At 43.6% G+C, this 26116-nt stretch overlaps 1 protein-coding gene across 2 annotated transcripts in view; it reads left to right on the top strand.

The window, feature by feature from the left end:
- Positions 1 to 26116, top strand: part of cpne7 (copine VII) — a gene marked incomplete at its 5' end in the record, with an annotated part of 76442 nt that overhangs the window by 24762 nt on the left and 25564 nt on the right. For both annotated transcript variants that reach the window (XM_079497494.1, XM_079497495.1), the window contains 7 exons: positions 6747 to 6821; positions 17113 to 17196; positions 17317 to 17406; positions 18649 to 18747; positions 18966 to 19052; positions 19644 to 19703; positions 23455 to 23588. In XM_079497494.1, the coding sequence (XP_079353620.1) occupies positions 6747 to 6821; positions 17113 to 17196; positions 17317 to 17406; positions 18649 to 18747; positions 18966 to 19052; positions 19644 to 19703; positions 23455 to 23588 (629 nt within the window). The remainder of the gene's footprint in view (positions 1 to 6746; positions 6822 to 17112; positions 17197 to 17316; positions 17407 to 18648; positions 18748 to 18965; positions 19053 to 19643; positions 19704 to 23454; positions 23589 to 26116) is intronic.

The following is a 26116-nucleotide window of genomic DNA, read 5'->3' on the forward strand; positions in this document are numbered from 1 at the left end:
CCATATACATATATATATATATATACCATATACATCATGGTAGTGACCTTACTGCTCTGTGGAAGCAGAAGCAGAAGGCTGAGTCAAGTGCAGTTAATGTCATTGTTTCATCCGAGTAAATTAGCATAGGTTGCTGTCAGAATGCATGACTCTACGCAAACTGGCCATGTGGCATTCTAGGAGTGAACGTAAGTTGTGGGTGCAGTCATTGTAACTCAAATTTCCATGGCATAGGTTTCAAATTGGTCGCATCTGTGGTGCCATCTGTGGTCAGAAGTGAAAGCTGTTTTGGCGGTGTGTTCTTTTTGATTAATTTGATGTTCTTGTTCATGATGTTTTTCTTTGTAAAATAGGCCCCTCCCTCTCACAACATTTGGAAGCCAATACAAATCTGTATCATCTGAAATGGGTGAAGCATACTGTATATGGGAGTGGTGAATCCAACTTGTGGATATACCGGTATAAGAAGATGTGCAAACTTGAGATGGGAGATTAATCAGCAAACACATCGGTATCGGCCGATATTGGCCTTAAACCAATTAATCGGTAATTACAATTTTACAATTTAGGCATTTAGCAGACGCTCTTAAGCCAGAGCGACTTACATTAAACAATAACAAAAGCATGGCATACATCACATATATAAAAAGTAGTTATCATGAATCATGCGTAAACTAAGAACGTAACAGTGGAGTATCTATGTAAACTATACATACTATACTATATAATATCTTATACATGTGTACTATAAAGTGCTATGACTACATAAAATGCAATTCGCTACGTAACAAGCTATAAGTCTGTTTAAAATACTATCTAAGTCTACATAATGTGCTATCTAAGGGGCTAGGCTAGGGCAAGTGCTACGGGCCATGGTGGAGTCTGAAGAGGTGGGTTTTCAGACTACGGCGGAAGATTGGGAGTGAGGCTGCAGTTCTGACTGTGATGGGAAGTGCATTCCATAGTTTTGGAGCCAGAAGGGAGAAGAGTTTGGGACGTGTGGAGCGTTGTCCCGGCGTTTTTAGTGAAGGTACCTCCAGCTTCCCTGCGTTGGCTGATCTGAGTGCGCGGGAGGGTTTGTAGGGTACGATCATACTTGTGAGATATGGGGGAGCCTTTGGTTGCTTTGAATGCCAGCATCAGAGTTTTGTATTCTGTGCGGGCAGCGACCGGGAGCCAATGGAGGGAGCGGAGAAGGGGGGTAATCGGTATCGGTAAAATAATATATCGGATTTAGCAGATATTTAATTCTATTATAATGTTGAAAAATGTATTTAAAAAAGCCTGAAAAAGCCTTTTGTGATGATGAAGGCTGCAAATAATATCAGTGTTTTCTGGGGAAGCTTTCGAAAGAGTCAATAGTTGGAACATTTAAAAAGAAACTACTACATTCAAGCTGTTTATGTCGGGATATGAGCCAACATTTCAATAACGGTGCATCCCTAGTTTTGGAATAAAGAGGCATTGCTTTTTTTCAAATTCAGCCTTTTTCCGAATGGCCAAAATAATTATATTTTTAAATACAGAATGAGATCATATTATCGACATCGTTTATATCGGTTATCGGCCATAATGGCAATTAATTATATCAGACATCGATAGGTGACCGGGTCTGGCAAATAGGGCCTCATCTCGACCAGAGTAATTTTTCAGTTTTTTACAGATTATTAAAGTACAGAATGTTTAGCTTTCATATGATGCATCATTCAATGGAATTGGAAAATATTTGAAGGAGATATGACCATTTTAAAATGATTGTGCCGTTTTACCCAAAGCTGAGAAAATCCCCTTTGAATGTTCACAACATTTCAACACCTAGAGCTGGCTAGCCTACTTTGACTTATAAATGTATACATTTAATTTGCCCAAATCAATAATCTGTTGGAATTCAAACTTTCTTCAACATTCAAGCTGTGTTAATATGAAAAAAAAAACGAAAAGCACAAAAAAGAAATCAAGTTCATTTTAGATTTTCTGCCTTTTCATTATAGGCGAGATGAGGACCATTTTGCTAGACCTGGTCACATATCGGCCAAATTGTCTCATCGGCACATCCCTAGTGCAAACACTATGCTGTCGATACTGCCATTCAGATCAACGACAGTAATCACAATAACACAGACGTTTCTTTTCTTCTTCCCCACAGTAATCTTGTTAACAGTCATAGCATTGCAGGCAACACTTTCTTCATTATACTGAAAAGGAGCAGAGAGGTAGAAGAAGGGTTTTTAAATCGTTGGGGGTGATTTCCCTTTGGCCATGGTGATGCGTATCTGTATTGATTTGACTCTAATTCAGTGAACACTGACTGTACTGCCTTGTGCAGCACAGTAACTGTTGAATAGCAAATGACTTGTAATGATTGAGGATCAAGTGACAGAGAGGGTTTATTCCACAGGCCTTGTTTGTTTACCAATTACACTCATTGTACATCAAATAGCAAAAATTGCAGATCTACAAACTCATAAGACGTCTCAATGCAACACATTGTGAGCTTGTAGATTGGCTATTTTTGCTGAGTGAATATTCGACTATTTATTACCAAATGTTTGCCTATATCATGACATACCCATGGGACGGCAGGGTTGATGTATAAAACATGTCTTCATGTAGAGTAGTGTTGGTTGCATATTATTGTAAGCACCTTTGACACATGCATTATAACTCCATCTGCTACACTTATGGTTGATTACATTTGAAATGAAAAGAGATGGGGGGAAATGATGTTGGAACCACTGTGATTTTACTGTCAGCTCATCTCGCTCGTTGCTTCAGTGCAGTGGAGCAGTGAAAACTGATCTTCTGAAAGAGAGTAAAGGTGCAACACTGTTCTTTTCTTTTTGAGTGGTGCAACCACTCCTATAGACAGCTATGTGTGTGGCTGTGTCCCTGCAGGGTCTGTCTGTCCCTGTGTCCCTGGGTCTGTCTGTCTGTCCCTGTGTCCCTGGCTGTGTCCCTGGGTCTGTCTGTCCCTGTGTCCCTGGGTCTGTCTGTCCCTGTGTCCCTGTGTCTGTCTGTCCCTGTGTCCCTGGGTCTGTCTGTCCCTGTGTCCCTGGGTCTGTCTGTCCCTGTGTCCCTGGGTCTGTCTGTCCCTGTGTCCCTGGGTCTGTCTGTCCCTGTGTCCCTGGGTCTGTCTGTCCCTGTGTCCCTGGGTCTGTCTGTCCCTGTGTCCCTGGGTCTGTCTGTCCCTGTCTGTCCCTGTGTCCCTGGGTCTGTCTGTCCCTGTCTGTCCCTGTGTCCCTGGGTCTGTCTGTCCCTGTGTCCCTGGCTGTGTCCCTGGGTCTGTCTGTCCCTGTGTCCCTGGGTCTGTCTGTCCCTGTGTCCCTGGCTGTGTCCCTGTGTCTGTCTGTCCCTGTGTCCCTGGGTCTGTCTGTCCCTGTGTCCCTGGCTGTGTCCGATCACGAAAATAGCGTTATAGCGTTTGTTCACCACCAAGTGTCACTGTTGCACAGCCTAACACACAGACATAGACACACACAGGCCAGGAAGGAGGGCTAGTACAGTACAGTACAGTACAGTACAGTACAGTACAGTACAGTACAGTACAGTACAGTACAGTACAGTACAGTACAGTACAGTACCACTCACTTCAGACAGGTCTGATTTTTCTTCTTTTACCAGATCAGGATTATTCTATACATTTTCTAAATCCTGATCCAACTGAAACTGTCTCTGAAACAGACCTACAAGTCTCTGAAACAGACCTACAGACCTACAAGCTCGTAGCGCGCCACCAAGTGGCGCGCTACGAGCTTGTAGGTCTGCTATTTTTGAAAAATCGTGAAAATGCGGCACAAATCTTTGAATATATATATTTTTTTTATTTCGACGTCAGGCCTAAATGGGTTAAATATTTCATACATGAAATACAGTTCTTTTAACTTAGTTAACTTTGTTTTCAAATATGATGCTTTGCATTGTCCCATTAATATTAACCTTTTTTAAAAGATGCATCATTAGTCCTCATGATAGGATTATTAAGACCAGGCAATTTTCACTCTGATGGCGATATTTGCAGAATACATTATTTTCCCTCTATGGGCACAAGTTCCTGTTGCATTCTCCCAACAGCTCTGAAGACATCCTGAATGTTGACCTTATCCCCAAATTCAATTTCCCGATGTTTCACATGATCCATGTTCTGCATAGGACTTAACCATGATCCATATGTTCTGTACAGGACTGAACCATGATCCATATGTTCTGTATAGACTGTGAACCATGATCCATATGTTCTGCATATAGGACTGAACCATGATCCATATGTTCTGTATATAGGACTGAACCATGATCCATATGTTCTGCATATAGGACTAAACCATGATCCATATGTTCTGTATATAGGACTGAACCATGATCCATAATGTTCTGCATATAGGACTGAACCATGATCCATATGTTCTGTATATAGGACTGAACCATGATCCATATGTTCTGCGTAGGACTGAACCATGATCCCTATGTTCTGCATAGGACTGAACCATGATCCATATGTTCTGCGTAGGACTGAACCATGATCCCTATGTTCTGCGTAGGACTGAACCATGATCCATATGTTCTGCGTAGGACTGAACCATGATCCATATGTTCTGTATAGGACTGAACCATGATCCATATGTTCTGCGTAGGACTGAACCATGATCCCTATGTTCTGCATAGGACTGAACCATGATCCATATGTTCTGCGTAGGACTGAACCATGATCCATATGTTCTGCGTAGGACTGAACCATGATCCATATGTTCTGCGTAGGACTGAACCATGATCCACTGAACCATGATCCATATGTTCTGCGTAGGACTGAACCATGATCCATAGGACTGAACCATGATCCATAGGACTGAACCATGATCCATATGTTCTGTATAGACTGAACCATGATCCATATGTTCTGTATAGGACTGAACCATGATCCATATGTTCTGCATAGACTGTGTGGTTCTACTGTGAACCAGGAGTAGAGATCAGCAGAGGGTGCTGTGTGGTTCTTAAAGACAATCTTGACTCAAATGGCTTATAAAAAAAGCAAAACAAACAGTGAAAACAAACAGCAGACATAGTTGCAAATTCACCAACCTTTACATACAGGCTCTTAGTTATCATGATGGTTCTGTGGGTTATGCAGCAACGTTTACTGTACAACACCAGCATTTTAATGTGTGTTTCCAGATAACCACACTATCAAAGTTAAGCCTGGCCCGAACGATTTGTCCGTCCCCGAGCATCTATTTCTGTCTTAATGTAAATGACTCTGTAATAACTGACTCTGTGAAGCTTCTGGCCACACAACGTTCCCAAAGCTTCTGTCAGGGTTGAATTTTCTATGTCAAGTTCAAAATGGGGACGTGTATAAATGTATAAACTGCTCTTTCAGTGAAGAGCTGAGATGCTGTATAAATCTTGACAATGGGGTATTAAAAACGGCTCACTGTGACATGCTCTGCCTTTGCAAATTAAAGTACAGACTAGTCTCCAAACGTCTCCAAGCTTCACTATAATCACATGGTGTGATGGCAAACACATCTGGAAACATGTGGCCTTGTTTGTTTCTCTATTCTTTTTAAACTGTTTGTTATGCCATCATGTAGAGAGTAGTGTGTAGATGTATGGACTCTACTCCCACTAACAACAACATGCATTATAATGCATGCAACAGGATTATAGCTAAATTAGGATGAAGAAGAACAGAATTATAGTTTCATGTTCAATCACATGAAGAAATGACATTATGTCAAAAGGAGATGATATATAGAATCAGCTCTGAATTGCAGTAACATCATTGACCCAATCCTGTGTTAGTAAGATTGTTGTCAGTATATATAGGTTTTAAGGTGAGACATGGTAGGTGAATACCATGTTTAAATATGCAAATTAGGCATTATATGTGCTAATTTGCATACATTTCGGGACGATAAATCTGAAGATCGGATAAAGCCAGGTTCAAAATGATTGTTTCATTTTGTTGACATATTAGAGACAAAGAAAATTACAGAAGGGATTTTAGATATCTCTAATTATCACTCCACAAATCAGAAAATAGTGTCAACAGGCATAAAAAACCCAATTTTCGGCATGTTTTTAGGTATAAAATGTGATGTAAATCAGGCTGTGAATGATATATCAACAAACCCATCTGTAAATATCTGCAGAATATAGTTATGAATAAGACTGGAAAGTTTGGTGTATGTGAGTGCAACTGAAGTGGAGATTCTTTGTCCCAGGTATGAGGAAAACTCATTTTGAGTAAACGGCCTTTAAATAATTGTATTGTAAAATTCCAAAACTTTTTATTTGAAGCCACTATTTTGAGACAAAATATCTCATCCAAATCTTGGCAACAACATATAATGCCATATATCATTGGAAAGGTCTGGACCTCGAGCTGACTGTGGTTTGACCAAATATGGTCACTTCCTTTATACCAACAACCAATCATGAAAATTGAGAGGGTGGATTTTCACCCAGCAAAACGAGCTGTCATTGGCTAAAATAAACTACTAAAATAAACATCTAAATCTGTGTTTTGAATGTTTATTTTGCTTTAGTTTGGAAGAAAACATGTTTAGGAAGCAAAATAGCAAAAAAAAAAAAAAAAAAAAAAAGGAAAAATCATGTCTCGCCCAAATCCTCTGTGTTGACTTAACTCCAACTCTATGTGTCACAAAGGGATTCATTAACACTGAGAATGTAATAACACTGAGTCGCAGAGGAAGAAATGTCACTGATAAATGTAATTTATTTCTCAGGTGCATGCAGAGGAAATTTCTGGCAACAATGGATATGTGGAGCTCTCCTTCTGTGCCAAGAAGCTGGATGATAAGGTACAGATTGTAGATTTATCATGATAGAAATACCAACATGGTTCATCCTCAGATGCCTTTTATTAAATATGGTATTGCATTCACACTGCTACATAGATAACATATCAGCTGTGACAGGCTACAGGCTTTGCATGCATAAATGTCTGCATGGATGTGTACAGTACTGTACATGATGTGGGATGTGGGTACAGCATGGTTGTAGCTACCATTCATGGAGATTTATGTAATGGACTCATGTTTTGTGAAGGTTGAGAGGGAGATATTGTGTATAGCGAGCAATGTGATACTCTATACCGTGACCAAGTATCAGTAATGCATCACTTGCCCTGGAGCTCAGCAGGTATCATCATGTGTAGCATGTCTGCACAAACCCCCCCCCCCCCCCCCCCTCTCTCTGTCTGCTTTTGAGGGTTGGAATGGACCATATTGATCTATATGCACTATATCCATGTGTAATCAATCCTTACATATTCTATAATCACTGTACAAATAGAAGAAATCAATATGGCGTCCAGGCACAGCTCCACGAGGTTGTATTTGGTAAAAGATTCAGAAAATAACAATATTTTCACTGAGATACACTTACTTAATTACGCCTGACACCCCTACTGGGGTATAGGCCGTCGACAAGGGTCCTCCAGAGTTCTCGGTCACTGGCATTCGTCTCTATCTGCGACCAGGTGCATCCCAGCCTCTTGGTGTCTGCCTGGAGATCCCGACGCCAGCTGTTTTTGGGCCGGCCTCTGTTTCTCTTCCCCTGAGGGTTCCAAGTCAGAGCCTGTCTGGTGGTGTTTGATACTGGCTTGCGCAGTGTGTGCCCGATCCATCTCCATCTTCTTTGTCCAATTTCCTCTGTTGCAGGGAGTTGTTTTCATCCAGAGATCGTTGTTGCTTATCTTGTCCGGCCAGTGAATTTTCAGGATTCTCCTCAGACATTTGTTTATGAAGGTTTGCACTTTGTTTATTGTGGTCTTTGTAATTCTCCATGTCTCTGCCCCATAGAGCAGAAGGGTTACTGAGATACAAGTGTTATAGAAATGATTGATCACAGTATATGAAACACCTTCTTTGAAGTAGTAATTTGGAGATTATTTTGAAAATTGGAGGGATCGAATATGCTAAGCAAACATGCAAGATGGCTGCAAGTCTATTGAGGGAAGAATTGAGATGGTTTATTTTTATGTTGGTTTGGCATGTCTGGTACAGATACACATGGCGCTGTCCCTGGTACTGAATGGTCTGGTGCTGATACACATGGCGCTGTCCCTGGTACTGAATGGTCTGGTCAGATACACATGGAGCTGTCCCTGGTACTGAATGGTCTGGTACAGATACACATGGCGCTGTCCCTGGTACTGAATGGTCTGGTACAGATACACATGGCGCTGTCCCTGGTACTGAATGGAGCGGAGCAGAGATAGACAAAACACATCTCTTCCATTCAGCTTTGCTTGCTTTTATGGATGTAAATAGAACTTTTGGCTCTAATTCAGAGATAGAGAGAGAGAGAGAGAGAGAGAGAGAGAGAGAGAGAGAGAATTATTTTTCATATCAGTAGTCATCTCATCTCTCACTGGTTATAATTGTTCACAAATCTATTATTTACATTCCGATTGCTCCGATTCCCTAAATCATAATTTGATTTGTGAATTTCCGAGGCTATTGTTTGGTTAAAACGTCATTAGACCATCAGGCAGGTTAGTTATAGCCAAATGGCATTCAGCCCTGAATATTCCCATTTCATTGTATGGCCACATACACACAAACACATGGAAAAGGTGAGGGGATTGTTCAATACACCACTATGTTTCCAGACACAGGATTACAAAAAAGAAGAAATGGGGAAAAAAAGAGCAGGACGTTAACCTACTGTTTTACTACATAGAAAGATTTGTTTCATCACCATTTTTAACTTCCACTTCAGTCGCTTCATCCTGACGCTGGCCGGACCTGATGGCATCGACTGCAAGGGGGACATTTGTTATTATTTATTTTGACCTTCAACTCGCTTCATTGGCTTTTTACTAGTTTTAGATAGAAGCAAGGGGGGAATTCTATAAGGCAAAGATCAGAAAGACAATTCAATAAAGCAGAACATGTTTAGTGTAAAGCAATAAGAGAGCATGCAGTGTGATGCTGACCGCGGACCGCACTGACCTTTTCCTGTGTGCAGTTTCACACGTGGCTTTTGATCGAGGCCAATACTTGACATTTCAGTCAACATTGTAAAAATGTCTCTGTAAGAGCTGTGAAGTGTGAACACAGATGGGACTTTAGGCATTACTTTATTTGCCCAAGCTGTGTCAGTAAGATTGTTGACAGTAGTACTGTATAGATTGAATGTTTTGCTGCATATTGGCTTGAGGTTCCTGTGTCAGTGCCAAGATTCCACAGTAAAATCCTCAGTGTTAATTAAATCAGAGCGTACAAATGTAATCAAAAGGACCCGAGGGTCCATTTGGTTACAGTTGTACACTTTCTGAGTTACAAATGGTGAAATGATATAGCCTACTGTAAGTAACAGCTGTGATTTCAGCTGCCAATGTCTGTTGCCTCTCTGTGACCATGCCAAGCTTTGAATTTAACAACGAACAAAACGTAATTGTAATATTTGCCACTAAATATTTCCACAAACAGAGAGGGTGTCCTTTATATTGTAGTTAATGCTGTTTAAAGTTAAAAAATACCTTTCCTTTTTTTATGTCAGAAGTTCCTAGAAGCCCTTGTGAATCATTTTAAATCATGACTTTATTCACCTGTGTGATTACTATAGCTCATATTCCTCCACATTCATTATGGCTATACGTTATCGATCTAACTCCAGATGATGGCCGGACGGTGCATTACTGATCATTCATTATGGCTATACGTTATTGATCTAACTCCAGATGATGGCCGGACGGTGCATTACTGATCATTCATTATGGCTATACGTTATCGATCTAACTCCAGATGATGGCCGGACGGTGCATTACTGATCATTCATTATGGCTATACGTTATCGATCTAACTCCAGATGATGGCCGGACGGTGCATTACTGATCATTCATTATGGCTATACGTTATTGATCTAACTCCAGATGATGGCCGGATGGTGCATTACTGATCATTCATTATGGTTACGTTATCGATCTAACTCCAGATGATGGCCGGATGGTGCATTACTGATCATTCATTATGGCTATACGTTATCAATCTAACTCCAGATGATGGCCGGACGGTGCATTACTCGTTTTAAACTGAAACAGTTCACTAAAATAAATATGTATCTGAAAACATTTGAGGTGGGAAATATAGGCAATAGTGCAGTAGCATAATGTGCCTCAGTGCTGCCTCTCTCTGGCATGAGAAGTGCCATTATCGTTATAGAATAAAAAATATAAAACGTTCTAAGGTATACTTCATATTTTCATTAATTGATGGATGGATGGATATGATATATGATATGATATTATATAATACTTTATTGTCAGTTCGCACTGAAATTCGTTTTGCAACCCAGCGGCCTTGTATGCAACACATATACACATTTGACATAACACAGGACAAAAAATAGAAATAAAATGCAGTTACATACATGGGGCAGAGGTGGCCGAACGGTTTGCGGAGCGGTCTTGTTATCGGAAGGTCACCGCTGAAGTGCCCTTGAGCAAGGCATTGAACCCCTACCATGAAATGTTCTATGAGCAGGGTCTGGCTGTAAACAAGCATCTCGAGCTTAGTCCATTCACCCTGGGTAAACAAAGAACTTTGCTTTGCTTTACATAAGGGCAGGACATAAGGGCAGAGAGCAATGTCCACAGCTCAGTCTAGTCCTGCAGGCCAAATTCCTGATTAAGCCTCAGAGTCGACTGATGGACAAAAGACCTCTTCAGTCTGACCTTATTGTATGCTGGAACACCATATCTCCTTCCTGAAGGCAGAAACCTATACTCTCAATACAAGACATGGCTAGCATTAGAGGTGATATTCCTTGCTAACCTTAGGATGCTGTTATCATACGTGGATGTACAGTCTCTGAAGTGGTTGTCCAACAATCTTTGAACAAATGTTTAGTTGTTGCAGCATTTGTGACTCTAAGGCTACAGACAAACATCCATACCAGGTGGTACTACAGTACTGAAGAACACTCATAATAACAGAAGTGAAAAACAAAAGAAGAATCCGTCTACTAGCACCAAAGGATCTTAAACGGCGAAGGAAATTATTTTCTTTGTTTTCTTACATACTGATCTTTCCACGACAGTAGGTGATCTATTTCTACTCCTAGATATTTATATGAACATACCTGGTTGATCTGTTCACCATGAATAGTGATGGGGGATCCGTGTGTCTCAAGTGGCGCACCAAAAATAATCTCTTCTGTCTTTTTTGTGTTAATGATGAGAGCGTTGTTATCACTCCATTCAACCACCTTATTTACTCTGTGTTGGTACAGTCCAGGATCACTGGAACTATCTAGAAGAGAAATTAAAGTTGTATCTGAGTACTTTAGAATGTACTGATCGTGTCGGTGCGACAATCAGACATTCCTCAGTACGACAGCTGTCAGTATAAAGGGTGAAAAGTACAGCTGAGCTTACACACCCCTGGGGGGCCCCAACATTCGTAGTTAATGGATGGATGGATGGATAGATAACATGCTAAAGTACATAGATAGATAGATAAACGCATCACGCTTGTGTTCTAAACAGCGGTGCTTGCCTAGTGCCTGGCCCTGGCTGACAGCCTGTCACTCAAGACGGCCGTGGGCCTGCCTCTAAGCGCAAAGGCTGCGCCTCCTTGTTCTTTAGAGAGAGAGAGAGAGAGAGAGAGAGAGAGAGAGAGAGAGAGAGAGAGAGAGAGAGAGAGAGAGAGAGAGAGAGAGAGAGAGAGAGAGAGAGAGAGAGAGAGAGAGAGAGAGAGAGAGAGAGAGAGAGAGAGAGAGAGAGAGAGAGAGAGAGAAATGGGGTGAGTACTGAATTAGACATGCCGGATGTCAAGAGTTCAGGAAGATGAATTACTGGGTTACTCTCAAAGGAATCCGTCTGGCATTAAGATGACTTTGAGGAGCCCATTAATTACCCTCACATCATTTTAACGATCAGGCACATTATTTACACCACATGCATGTCTTTTGTCCTGATTGCAGTCAACACTGATCAACCTTTTGGTTAAGACATCTTATCTAACATGAGCGACAGCAGATGGTGCATCCACCACACCCTTTCTTAAGGTCATCATCATTCATTCAACTTCCTGGACACCACCGTATTCTTTCATACCATAGACCATACACATAAGCGACTACTGACAAAAATATATTTTAAGGACACAGAGGCACACGCACTACTCCATAAACACAGCTACCACCCAAAGCACACCTTTGCAGAGATCATCAAATCACAAATCATTCGGCTTTTCAGAATTTCAGCAAATGGGGAACATTTTAATCAGGCCAGACACACTCTTCACAGTCCTCAGAAGGAGAGGCTACAGCAAGAGATTCTTGCGTACAATCAAAAACAATGCCCTGGCCTCTCTCTCCCCCACCTGGTCACTTTCCACAAACATAACATACTCTCGGACACTATGCCTCCACCCCTAACCCTCCCACCCCTAACTCTAACCCTAACCTCAGCCCCAGCTTTCCTCCTCAGCCACCTCAGAGCATGCATCCGATCAGAGGCCTCTCTCTGGCACGGGGACGGGGACAGGGACAGACCTGGACGGAGCCCACACATTACCCTCTCCTCTATGTCCTCCCTCCTCTAGGGGACAGGGACAGACCTGGATGGGGCCCTCTCTTCTATGTCCTCCTCTAGGGGACAGACCTGGACGGGGCCCTCTCCTCTATGTCCTCCCTCCTCTAGGGGACAGGGAGGGACAGACCTGGACGGGGCCCTCTCCTCTATGTCCTCCCTCCTCTAGGGGACAGGGAGGGACAGACCTGGACGGGCCCTCTCCTCTATGTCCTCCTCTAGGGGACAGACCTGGACGGGGCCCTCTCCTCTATGTCCTCCTCTAGGGGACAGACCTGGACGGGGCCCTCTCCTCTATGTCCTCCTCTAGGGACAGACCTGGACGGGGCCCTCTCCTCTATGTCCTCCTCTAGGGACAGACCTGGACGGGGCCATCTCCTCTATGTCCTCCCTCCTCTAGGGGACAGGGACGGGGCCCTCTCCTCTATGTCCTCCTCTAGGGGACAGACCTGGACGTGGCCCTCTCCATGTCCTCCTCTAGGGGACAGACCTGGACGGGGCCCTCTCCATGTCCTCCTCTAGGGGACAGACCTGGACGGGGCCCTCTCCTCTATGTCCTCCTCTAGGGGACAGACCTGGACGGGGCCCTCTCCTCTATGTCCTCCCTCCTCTAGGGGACAGACCTGGACGGGGCCCTCTCCTCTATGTCCTCCTCTAGGGGACAGGGAGGGACAGACCTGGACGGGGCCCTCTCCTCTATGTCCTCCTCTAGGGGACAGACCTGGACGGGGCCCTCTCCTCTATGTACTCCCTCCTCTAGGGGACAGACCTGGACGGGGCCCTCTCCTCTATGTCCTCCTCTAGGGGACAGACCTGGACGGGGCCCTCTCCTCTATGTCCTCCCTCCTCTAGGGGACAGACCTGGACGGGGCCCTCTCCTCTATGTCCTCCCTCCTCTAGGGGACAGGGAGGGACAGGCCTGGATGGGGCCCTCTCCTCTATGTCCTCCCTCCTCTAGCGGACAGGGAGGGACAGACCTGGACGGGGCCCTCTCCTCTATGTCCTCCCTCCTCTAGGGGACAGGGAGGGACAGACCTGGACGGGGCCCACACATTACCCTCTCCTCTATGTCCTCCCTTCTCCAACTCTTCTTCTCACTCTATACAGTCCACCGGCTCCTCTACCACTACAACACTAGTCCCATTAATAACTACATTTTTACATACTATCCAACCACTACACCATACATTAAAACAGAACTTCGCCACTACACAACAATCCTACCCCCCATTATAAACACATCAGGTCATTTCTGCACTCAGAAGGAACAGGAACCTGGGAGACCTCCTTGTGCATTCCAGATTCTCCACTTTACCTCCCAAGCCCCCACAGCCACATATACACTCCGTTTTAAGCCCCGCAAATTCATCAACAACCCCATAGTCACACTTCCTCCCCATTCAGGATCCCCTGTCTCTGACCACCCCCAATATAGTTTATATCATCACCTGCACACAATGTCATAAACATTACATAGGAGAAACCAGTCACACACTAGAAACACGCCTCAAACAACACCTATATCACATCAAACGAGCAGACATACACACAACCCTGTACACACACTTTCAATCCCATCCTATCGCTAACCTCATCGTTTCAGGTCTGGAATGTGGAGTCCGATGGACCAGTGGACAGCGGAAACTAATGGAGCATAGATGGATTAAACAATTGCAAACAGTAACACCAACTGGTCTAAATGAAAGAAGTTGATTATCAAACACCTACATATTACACTCACACCTTGTCCAGGAGATGGCACTTCAACTTTTCTGTTCAATAAAACAATGGTATCCAGGCCTTGCTGTGAACTTTTACTCTTTTATGGTTTTAGGTTGTTTTATTATGTCCATGTTTTACCAAGTATATCCATTTTACCATTGTGTTTTAAAGGATGGTTTCGGACCAAGGTTTAGGTATGCGGTCTAGTCTAACTTGGACTCAGGGGGTGGACGCCTCTGCCTTGCATAGTCCCAACAGCTATGTGTGTCTCTATGAGGTGGCACTGTTGGGTGGCATGGCCATATGTGTGTCTCTATGAAGTGGCACTGTTGGGTGGCATGGCCATATGTGTGTCTCTATGAGGTGGCACTGTTGGGTGGCATGGCCATATGTGTGTCTCTATGAGGTGGCACTGTTGGGTGGCATGGCCATATGTGTGTCTCTATGAGGAGGCACTGCTGGGTGGCATGGCCATATGTGTGTCTCTATGAGGTGGCACTGTTGGGTGGCATGGCCATATGTGTGTCTCTATGAGGTGGCACTGTTGGGTGGCATGGCCATATGTGTGTCTCTATGAGGTGGCACTGTTGGGTGGCATGGCCATATGTGTGTCTCTGAGGTGGCACTGTTGGGTGGCATGGCCATATGTGTCTCTATGAGGTGGCACTTTTGGGTGGCATTTGCTTTGGCAATGTAAACGTTTGTTTCCTCATGCCAATAAAGCTCCCTTGGATTGAATTGATTAGTCCCGGAAAGGACGCACTGTGATTGGCCGGTAGTCACTTGAGTGGCAGCGACGCAGTGTGCCTTCAGCCCTTCCGCTTGACTTCCTCCTCACGCTGTAGACGGGTTGCTGTAGACAGGTCGCTGTAGACGGGTCGCTGTTTACAGGTCGCTGTAGACGGGTCGCTGTAGACGGGTCGCTGTTTACAGGTCGCTGTAGACGGGTCGCTGTAGACGGGTCGCTGTAGACAGGTCGCTGTAGACAGGTCGCTGTAGACGGGTCGCTGTAGACGGGTCGCTGTTTACAGGTCGCTGTAGACGGGTCGCTGTAGACGGGTCGCTGTAGACGGGTCGCTGTAGACGGGTCGCTGTAGACGGGTCGCTGTAGACGGGTCGCTGTAGACAGGTCGCTGTAGACGGGTCGCTGTAGACGGGTCGCTGTAGACGGGTCACTGTAGACAGGTCACTGTAGACAGGTCGCTGTAGACGGGTCGCTGTAGACAGGTCACTGTAGACAGGTCACTGTAGACAGGTCGCTGTAGACAGGTCACTGTAGACGGGTCACTGTAGACAGGTCGCTGTAGACGGGTCGCTGTAGACAGGTCACTGTAGACAGGTCACTGTAGACAGGTCACTGTAGACGGGTCACTGTAGACAGGTCACTGTAGACAGGTCACTGTAGACGGGTCGCTGTAGACAGGTCACTGTAGACAGGTCACTGTAGACAGGTCGCTGTAGACGGGTCGCTGTAGACAGGTCACTGTAGACAGGTCACTGTAGACAGGTCACTGTAGACGGGTCGCTGTAGACAGGTCACTGTAGACCGGTCACTGTAGACGGGTCGCTGTAGACGGGTCGCTGTAGACGGGTCACTGTAGACAGGTCACTGTAGACGGGTCGCTGTAGACGGGTCGCTGTAGACGGGTCGCTGTAGACGGGTCGCTGTAGACAGGTCGCTGTAGACGGGTCGCTGTAGACGGGTCGCTGTAGACGGGTCACTGTAGACGGGTCACTGTAGACAGGTCGCTGTAGACGGGTCGCTGTAGACGGGTCACTGTAGACGGGTCACTGTAGACAGGTCACTGTAGACAGGTCGCTGTAGACAGGCACGCACGCACGCACGCACGCACGCACGCACGCACGCACGCACGCACGCACGCACGCACGCACGCACGCACGCACGCACACACACACACACACACACACACACACACACACACACAGTAACTATAACAATAAATAGTTGTACCGCTCAGTTCAGGTGGGTCTGATTTTTTGCATTTGAAGAGGAAATGAATAATGGGGGTGATGAACATGTCATTGTTAATGATTAAATGATGACAGATGCACTTGTGTGATACACATCAGTCCAAGCTGACACCTCTGGCTAGTGGTTGCCATGCCGACCAAAAGAGGGTTACTGTGACCTCACACTGTGTTCTAGTCCCCGTGGAGACGTATCAGGCTAATGTGGCGAGAAATGTGACATTAGCTATCATTCTCTGCCTCAAAAAGACACACACACACACACACACACACACACACACACACACACACACACACACACACACACACACACACACACACACACACACACACACACACACACACACACACACACACACACACACACACACGGTAATCATGTATTTTCTGCCTTGAAGAATCAATTGACCTGAACAAGCAGTGACTTGAGACTTCTGAGCCACTACTTGAGACTGTCAAATGTCAATATCACATCCCCGTCCTTATTTGATATGTCACAGCAGTGAACAAAGGACACAAAATGTGAGAGAGAGAGTTATTTTTCAATATTGCCTATAAGAGACGATGGGCAGTATTATGCGTGTCTTAAGTACCAGGTCTTATTACTTAACTTAAGACCTGGAGGCGTGGTCAATGCTGTTTGGCCACTCAGAATAGCCAAATGGCATTGATCACGCCTCAAGGTCTTAAGTTAAGTAATAAGACCTGGTACTTAAGACACGCATAATACTGCCCTAAGTGTGTGCTACTGAGCGGATCCGAGTTCTATACTCATGTGAAACGTGCTGCATTGCTTAATAGATAATAATTGGATTTGACTGTCTTCTCTGTCTCCGTAGGATCTCTTCAGCAAGTCAGACCCCTTTTTGGAAATATACCGCGTTAACGATGACGAAACGGAACAGCTTGTGCACAGAACTGAGGTAAAGCCCTCCGCACGCCGCCTCGCTTGTGTCTTCTAATCATTTTCCTGCAGCGCTCGGCGCTCTGTCTGTTGCCCCTTTTGCTGGAATCAGCGTTTGTTTTTCCTCCTCCGTTCACAGGTGATTAAAAACAACCTGAACCCGGTGTGGGAGCCCTTTAAGGTCTCTCTCATCTCTCTGTGTAGCTGTGATGAGGACAGGAAGCTCAAGGTGAGTGAACTGTGAACCACGAGGACTTCTGGGCCTCTGCTGAGGGAAGGTCACCAGATCTGCTGAGGGAATGTCAGCTGATCAAATGAACAGAAAGAAACAGCATCTGTCATGATCAGCACACAGTAAACAGTTTTACTGTGTAGGAAGAAAGCAATTCATATTCATGAATGCTTTGCATGTAGGAAAGCTATGCTATGCATATTAATGTTTTTCTTCCTACACAGTCATTTCTTGTTTTGATTTTTACTCTCCTTTTCTCCACAATTTAGTCGTTATGCCAACGTATCCCCCCCCCCCCCCCAACACGCACGCACGCACGCACGCACGCACGCACGCACGCACGCACGCACGCACGCACGCACGCACGCACGCACGCACGCACGCACGCACACACTCATGTGTATTGTCGCTGCTGATCATCTAGCCTTTTCAATGACATTCCCAACATAGGGATGCCAGGTTGAAAGTCTTCAGTCAAATTTTATAAATGTTTAACCAATTAAAAATAATTAACAATTTCCTTTAACTAAATGATAACTGAAAAGTAACAGTTTTGGAGATCCAGCTTTCATTCCAACAGTGATGATATGTAAATGCCAACATGCAGAGAGTAATATGTCTCTCTGTGTATCACAGTGCCTAGTCTGGGACTATGATTCATATTTCTCTGTGTGTATCACAGTGCCTCGTCTGGGACTATGATTCCAGAGTAATATTTCTCTCTGTGTCACAGTGCCTCGTCTGGGACTATGATTCATATTTCTCTGTGTGTATCACAGTGCCTCGTCTGGGACTATGATTCATATTTCTCTGTGTGTATCACAGTGCCTCGTCTGGGACTATGATTCATATTTCTCTCTGTGTATCACAGTGCCTAGTCTGGGACTATGATTCATATTTCTCTGTGTATCACAGTGCCTAGTCTGGGACTATGATTCATATTTCTCTCTGTGTATCACAGTGCCTCGTCTGGGACTATGATTCATATTTCTCTCTCTGTGTATCACAGTGCCTCATCTGGGACTATGATTCATATTTCTCTCTCTGTGTATCACAGTGCCTCGTCTGGGACTATGATTCATATTTCTCTCTGTGTATCACAGTGCCTCATCTGGGACTATGATTCATATTTCTCTGTGTGTATCACAGTGCCTCGTCTGGGACTATGATTCATATTTCTCTCTGTGTATCACAGTGCCTAGTCTGGGACTATGATTCATATTTCTCTCTGTATCACAGTGCCTCGTCTGGGACTATGACTCCAGAGGGAAGCACGACTTCATTGGCGAGTTCTACGCCACCTTCAGGGAAATGCAGAAGCTCTCCAGCGGAAATAAGGTCAGTGAATGATAGAGTTGCAGACAGAGCGCAGGGAGAGACCCTACCCAGCCATGTGCATCACTGATTTACCACTCGCTTTACTCTAGAGAACTCCATCACAGACCAGAGTGGTGTCCTGCAGCTAGTGTGATATGAGGAAGATGTATTGCCTGGAGGTGCAGATGTCATAATGAAAATACTGTATTCCTGTGCCTTTTCAAACGTGACTATTTCAGGTGTCATGGGATTGCATCAATCCAAAATATAAACAGAAGAAGAAAAACTACAAAAACTCTGGAGTTGTCATCCTGAATGATCTTAAGGTAATTCCCCTGTCTTTATTTTGTTTTTGTTTTTTTTAACTAGAAAAATGTTTTGGTCATGCCTCTGCTCAGTAGGCCTATCTATAATACTGAAATAATTTGTTTTAGGCCTACTTTGTGACATAAATGTACTGTATATGCTATGCCTGGGCACACTAACACATACTGAGCCAATGATAAATATATCATTGGCTCAGTACCAAAATAAAATCCTTGGAATGATAGTCATTAACTCTTATCGCCCAGACGGAGGTCTCTGTCCTCCGTCCTATTAAATAGGATTCAAAATTAATAAAATCCGCTGGGCGATAAGAGTGTTAATCAGTATACCAATATGTTTGCATGTGTAAATATGGTTATTCGCAGATGTACAGTTTATGAATATGTAAACATTGTGCTTCAAATGACTGTTTACAACCATGGGATTTGTCAAACATCTGACGCAACATATAGCAACCATTCATCATTTAATTTATTTATGATTTATTCAGAAAAACACCACTTTTACGACTTCATGGTTTTGAAACGGATTCAAAGTATTTACTTCCATCTGGCGTTTTACCTTACAGAAGTATTATTTTTGTCTTGCAGCTCCACAGAATGCATTCATTCCTTGACTACATCATGGGAGGGTGCCAGATCCACTTTACGGTACAGTAGACTCGCAGGGGTTCTCAACGTTTTTGGCCGGGGACCCCCGGAAATGCTTTGGCAATGTCTCGCGACCCCCGCCCCGCCCCCTCCCGACCCCCAATATAAATTGACTGCTACAATAACCTTAAACCATTTTGGGCGGGAACCCCTTTTGGTATAATTTAGCTATTGAAAAATAGCAGATCTACAAGCTCATAGCGCGCCACCGAGTGGCGCGCTACGAGCTTGTAGGTCTGCTATTTTTGAAAAATCGTGAAAATACATTTTTTTTTAAATCTTTTTTTTTTTTTTTAATAATTTGGGGACCCCCTAAAATAATTTGGCGACCCCCCCCGAGGGGTCGCGACCCACGGGTTGAGAACCCCTGCAGTAGAGCAGCCCTACAGCAACACATCAACTCCCCTCAGCAGCTTGTAGCAACAGACAGTGGCCCTGAATGGGTATACAGTATGATTCATCCACCACACTCCAATTCTCTGCGTATTAAAAGCTGCCATCCGTGGTTAAGGTGTCGTTGGAGATAACTGCCGTGGTGGTGGAACCTTGTTTTTATAGCCTAATTTCACTTGCTAGTCCATTAAAAGGCTACGTGCAGTCATTCAGACCTGCACTGTCATTAACCCATTTAGACCTGAGGACGATTCTACAAATGCCTTCTAAATCCTGACAGTTTTCTGAAAAATCCATGTTTCCTTGTCAGTGGTTCTCAAACATTTTCATGTCATGGACCCCCAAAATTATATGTATTTGGCAGCCCCCATCTGAAAATATGTTGTTCCAGGGACCCCCCCAGAAGCAAAGATTTGAGTTAAAATGTTCGCTCTGAAACAATATATTCAAACATTTGGGCCACATTTTCACGATTTAAAAAAAATAGCAGACCTACAAGCTCGTAGAGTGCCGCGCTATGAGCTTGTAGATCTGCTATTTTTCAATAGCTAAAGTATAACATAATGCTTCAAACACCAAAAGGGGTTCCCGCCCAGAATGGGTTAAATATTACATTCTCTAAATGTGAAAGATTACACATTGTTCAAATTGTTTTTACTCTGTTATATTCCCCAGGCATTATATTAGGTAAATTAGTTTTTTTTCCATGTGCACCATAGTACAGTACAGTATGTACAGACAGTTTTCAGCTGGAGGCTTTTTGGAATTAATTCAAATCTTTCTCTAACACTGGCCTTCATGGTGCTGTATGCCCTGTCTTATTCCCTTGACAGATTACTGATGCAATGAATATTAATTCATTCTGTACGGGAACCCCTTTTGGTGTTTTTGGTGTATTTTTTTTAAAAAACCTGTGAAAATGTGGCCCAAATGTTTGAATATATATATTCTTTCAGAACGTTTTTAATCAAATCTTTGCTTCTGGGAGGGGGGTCCCTGGAGCAACATATTTTCAGATGGGGGTCGGCGGCCAATTCCATATATTTTTTAAGGGTACTTGACATGAAAATGCTTGAGCACCACTGACGTAGAAACATGGGGTTTTTCAACTGTCAGGATTTAGGAGACATTTGTAGAATCGTCCTCAGGTCGAAATGGGTTAATGATGACATCTACAATCCACATCTATGGTAGATTTAGTGCAATGCAGTAGCTGCTTACACTTCTGTATATCTAACACTTGTTAGCTTGTGTCTCTCAATAGGGAAATAATGTCTAATGCTATCCTTTAAAAAATAATTAATTTGCAAATTACTTATTTTTAAAGTAATTTGCTAATTACCATGGATGTTAATTTAATGTTGGAACACATCAACGAAATGCAAAATTGTTCTCCCTGTGTCTCCTAGGGTAGGTACACTCACGAAAAAACATGCAGTAATCCTGGTCTCTATACTGCCTCCCCCTGGCCAGCTGGGGCGCTTGATGGAGGGGAAAGGAACTGGTTGGAATAACGTGTTCCTTCCATGCGCTACGTCCAACCGGGGAAACTCCCCCCTGTCAGGTGAAAAGAAGCGGCTTGGACTCCTCATGCATTGAGAGAGTGAGCAAGGATTACATTAGAGTGACAATTGAAAATGGTGAAAAGAAAATGGGTTCCGAAAATCATGGGATAAAAATTTGAGAAAAAATTATAATAAATAATAATAATAAAAATGTGTTTGTTTACACATTTTGATTGACACCGTGGCAACCTTAGCAAAGTTATTCTGAAAAGTGCCTGGACCGCTGAGCCACGGCCCAGGCCTTTTTCTTAGAAATTCAAATAAGATCTTAGGTCTTCTAAGGTCTTACTCTTAACCATATGCGTGGTGGTTTAAAATATTCTGTCTATGATCTTTATGCATACGATCCGTCCTAAATACACCCACATACAGTAGGCCACTACAGTGTGAATATGCATTTCTTCAGAGGTCAGAATATTGTGGCCTGCAGAGCTACATGTGGATTTGTTTGGCGCTCAGTGCCTGAGGCCTCTTTATCTGTATTGAATATGTCTAGGCCTCCAAAGCATCAGGGGAATAAACAATTCTCTCATATCTCTGCTGTCGGGAAGAAACCACCTAACTCCATTTTAGGTTAGGTTAGGTTTTAGGTTAACTTTTCTGAAAATTTAATTTTCAAATTTTTCAGGAAATGAAGAAAACCTTATATTTTGAAAACAAAGCAATACTGCCTCATCAAAGTTGGTGTTGTGACTTTATATATTGCCAATTACTTGCATGAGAGGGGGAGAGGTGGTGGAGTTAGCTGTTTTAGTAGACAGTTTGAGGGTCCAATGGAGTTAAGAGGTTTTGTCCAAAGCGCGTTTTAATACTTTTCATTGGTTCAATATGAAACAACACACAGACGTAAAGGATGTTCAATCATGCACTGAAATCAAAAACCTCAAAAATGGAGTTAGGTGGTTTGTCAGTGTCGGGAAGAACTCCATTTTTTAGGGGTTTGATTCTTTTCAATAAATCAATGCTATTGAACACCCTTTGCGTCTGTTTGTTGGTTAAAAAATCACACCCGTGTGAAATGAGTGGTGGGGGGGGGGACCCACTGGAACGCACCCAGGGTGCCGGCCCGTTTTGTGCGAGCCGCCCCGCGTCCGAAACAGTCGAGAAATGACAGAGTTACTGTGTGGGGGAATTAGCAGACATCTTTCTCTCTCTCTCTCTCTCTCTCTCTCTCTCTCTCTCTCTCTCTCTCTCTCTCTCTCTCTCACACTCCACATTGTAATTAGCAGGCAACAGTGCAACACTATCTCTCTCTCTGTTTCTAGCACAACAGTGCCACTTTTGCCCCTATTGGTACCCTAAACATATAGGGACATACGGACGGACATAGGGAGGGACATACGGACGGACATAGGGAGGGACATAGGGACGGACATAGGGACGGACATAGGGAGGGACATAGGGACGGACATAGTGGCTGCACCACTCAAAAATACTGAACCAATGAAAAGTATATATATATATATATATATATATATTATTTTTAATATATTTTTACAATATAAATGCTGGCACCTGGCCAGCGTTTCTATTGTAACAGGTGGCATGGATTGTGTTGGATTACACAGAATCCATTTTAACCATTTAAGCCATATTATTCAAACATGTTCTAAAGTAGCCAATCTTCAAGCTCACAACATGGCACATTGCAGCCTGTTGTGAAAATGTTCGGCCAAAATAGGGATAACATTCGATCACATTTGCAAGGGTGAAATTTTCCATTTTGTAGACATACAGTAGCCTAACCTTTTTGCTTATAGTTTTCATGTTTTCTTTGATCTTTCCTTGATCAGGTGGCTATTGACTTCACAGCCTCCAACGGGGACCCCAGGAACAGCTGCTCATTGCACTACATCAACCCCTACCAGCCCAATGAGTACCTGAAGGCTCTGATCGCAGTGGGGGAGATCTGTCAGGACTATGACAGGTTTGTCAACCTCTCATCTCTCACTATAATGGGGTTTTGCTCATCAACAGGGCTTGTCAGACTCTCCTAGATGGAAATCGTACACACTTTTCATTCCATTTTTATTTCCATTTTCCTATCAATTACTCACCTATTTATTTTTTGTTTTTATCGCATTCCTGATCAAATATTCCAATATTTCATTAACCCATCAGCTCATAGCGCAGCACCGAGTGCCGCGCTACGAGCTTGTAGGTCTGCTATTTTTGAAAAATCGTGAAAATGTGGCGTAAATCTTTGAATATAGATTCTTTCAGAGCGAACGTTTTTAACTCAAATCTTTGCTCAGGTCAAAATGGGTTAATTGACTTATTATATAGGAGGCCAAGCTAAAAAGAGCAATAGTAGTCTCCACCAGGCCGAAGGCGTGGCCGTGACTGCAGTATGTTCGTCCGTGCGTGTGTCTGTGTGTTCATCTATGTATACCGCCAACTACCGGTCATAGCCACTTGGAATGGGATCTGAAAAATCATACATCTGATCACATGACCCCAGAGTGCCTTGAGTAATTGCTAGACTTGTGCTCAGAGGAGAACGCTTTTCTAGTTAAAACGATTAGTTGGTCACCTGGATTACGCTGTTGTTTTGGAGTTTATACATTTTTTAGCCCCCCAATGCATGGCTTTCCAAAATTACGTCATGTAACTAAAACTAAGATGAGAGAACATATTACTCCAGTTTTAGCTTCACTGCATTGGCTTCCGGTTGTTTTTACTTGTTTATAAAGCTCTCAATGGTCTCGCACCTTCCTACCTACATGACTGCCTGCCTAAATATGTCCCAAACCGCCCCCTAAGGTCTTCCACTGCTGGCCTGCTCGCTTTGTCTAAAAAAAAAAAAAATACGGTGAAGCAGCTTTCTGCTTCTACGGGCCGACGGCGTGGAACAAACTCCCACTGTACCGTCGACAGGCAGCCCCCCCCCCCCCCCCCCCCCCCCCTTGATGGAGTTTATACATTTTTTAGCCCCCCAATGCATGGCTTTCCAAAATTACGTCATGTAGCAGCCAAGTCTATGGACCTTTAATGTTTGCCAACCCGCCAGATGCAAGTCCGGTAGAACGTTGGCAGTCGGTAGAGCCGGGTGAATGTAGACGGATTAGACTATGACATTCCATACATACAATCCATAAGAGCTTGTTATGGACGCTGGGGGGGACGCTGGGGGGGACGCTGGCGTCGACTGTTCGCCGCTTCACCTCCCAATGTATGAATGAATGAATCATTGTAAGCGCTTTGAGTAGGCCCGTAGTGCATAGAAAAGCGCTATAAAAATTATTTATAGAGACTCCTTCTTACCATCAGACTATACAACGCATAAGAACTTGTCTTGTTGTGATTATGTCCTTTTGTGTCTGATGTGTTTCTGTCCGTCTGTTTGATTACCGTTTGTTTATTTCACATGATGCTGCTAGAACACAACAATGTCCCTGCAGGGATAATAAAGTACCTCTCATCTCATCTCATCTCATTCTCATCTCAATCTCTTCAGAGAGCCCAGTTCTTTCTTTTGTCACTAATGCTATTCTTTATTAATGCATGGGCTCTCTCTCTCTCCCATGCATCTTCTTTATTATTTTGTTATTAATCCTCAATATGTCTTTTATACTTCTTAAATATTTTAAAGGGAAACTGGAACTTTTAGACATACCCAAAGTATGTGCAGAGTTTGTGTTGTGTGGTGTGTGTGTGTGGATTGGTATTGCTGAACATCCCAAAGTAGTAGTACCAACTATTGGCACCATTAAGGTGAATGAGTTTTATTCTTATTTTTAGGCAGTCTATTTATACCCGTGGATGTGTACAGTCAAAATATTAACAGACATTGGCTTATTTGATATTGGTATGAGTAATGTGACTGCATGTCGAGACTTTAATTAAACAGGATGAGTTGGTACTGGTGTAGCTTGAGTTGGTCCATCTGGCTTGTTTACTCCGTGACATTGTGTCTAATGTTGGGTTTGAGGCACAATTGTTATTATTAAAATTGTTATTATTATTATAGTCGTTGTTCGTTGTTAGAGAGAGAGAGAGAGATAGAGAGACAGAGAGAGAGAGAGAGAGAGAGAGGCTCACCTCGTTCTCAAGAGATTGTACAATAGGCATTAGAGTTACTGGTCTACCTTAACTCTTTTTTGCCAACTACGTAAATATCCCTATGGGACGTTATGCCAGCTACGTATATACCCGTAGCTGGCATATAACGCATTTTGTCAATACACGTGTTCAAATTCAGATAAATTGCTCCAGCCACTGATATGAGGAGAAGGGGCCAATCTCATTATGAGGAGAGTGTTGCACAATGTCTGAGCACGACGCATTCTGAGGACGCAATCTCCTCTATTGTTCTCCCTGTACATACCTACCTTTGTTCACCTTAGAAATATTGCACGAATCAGAGCCTATTTGTCATTGAACGATGCAAAAACGCTGATCCACGCCTTTGTTTTTTCTCGGCTTGATTACTGCAATGCACTTTTTTCTGGACTG

Source organism: Electrona antarctica (assembly GCF_951216825.1).
Source record: "Electrona antarctica genome assembly, chromosome: 3".
Classification (NCBI taxonomy): domain Eukaryota; kingdom Metazoa; phylum Chordata; class Actinopteri; order Myctophiformes; family Myctophidae; genus Electrona; species Electrona antarctica.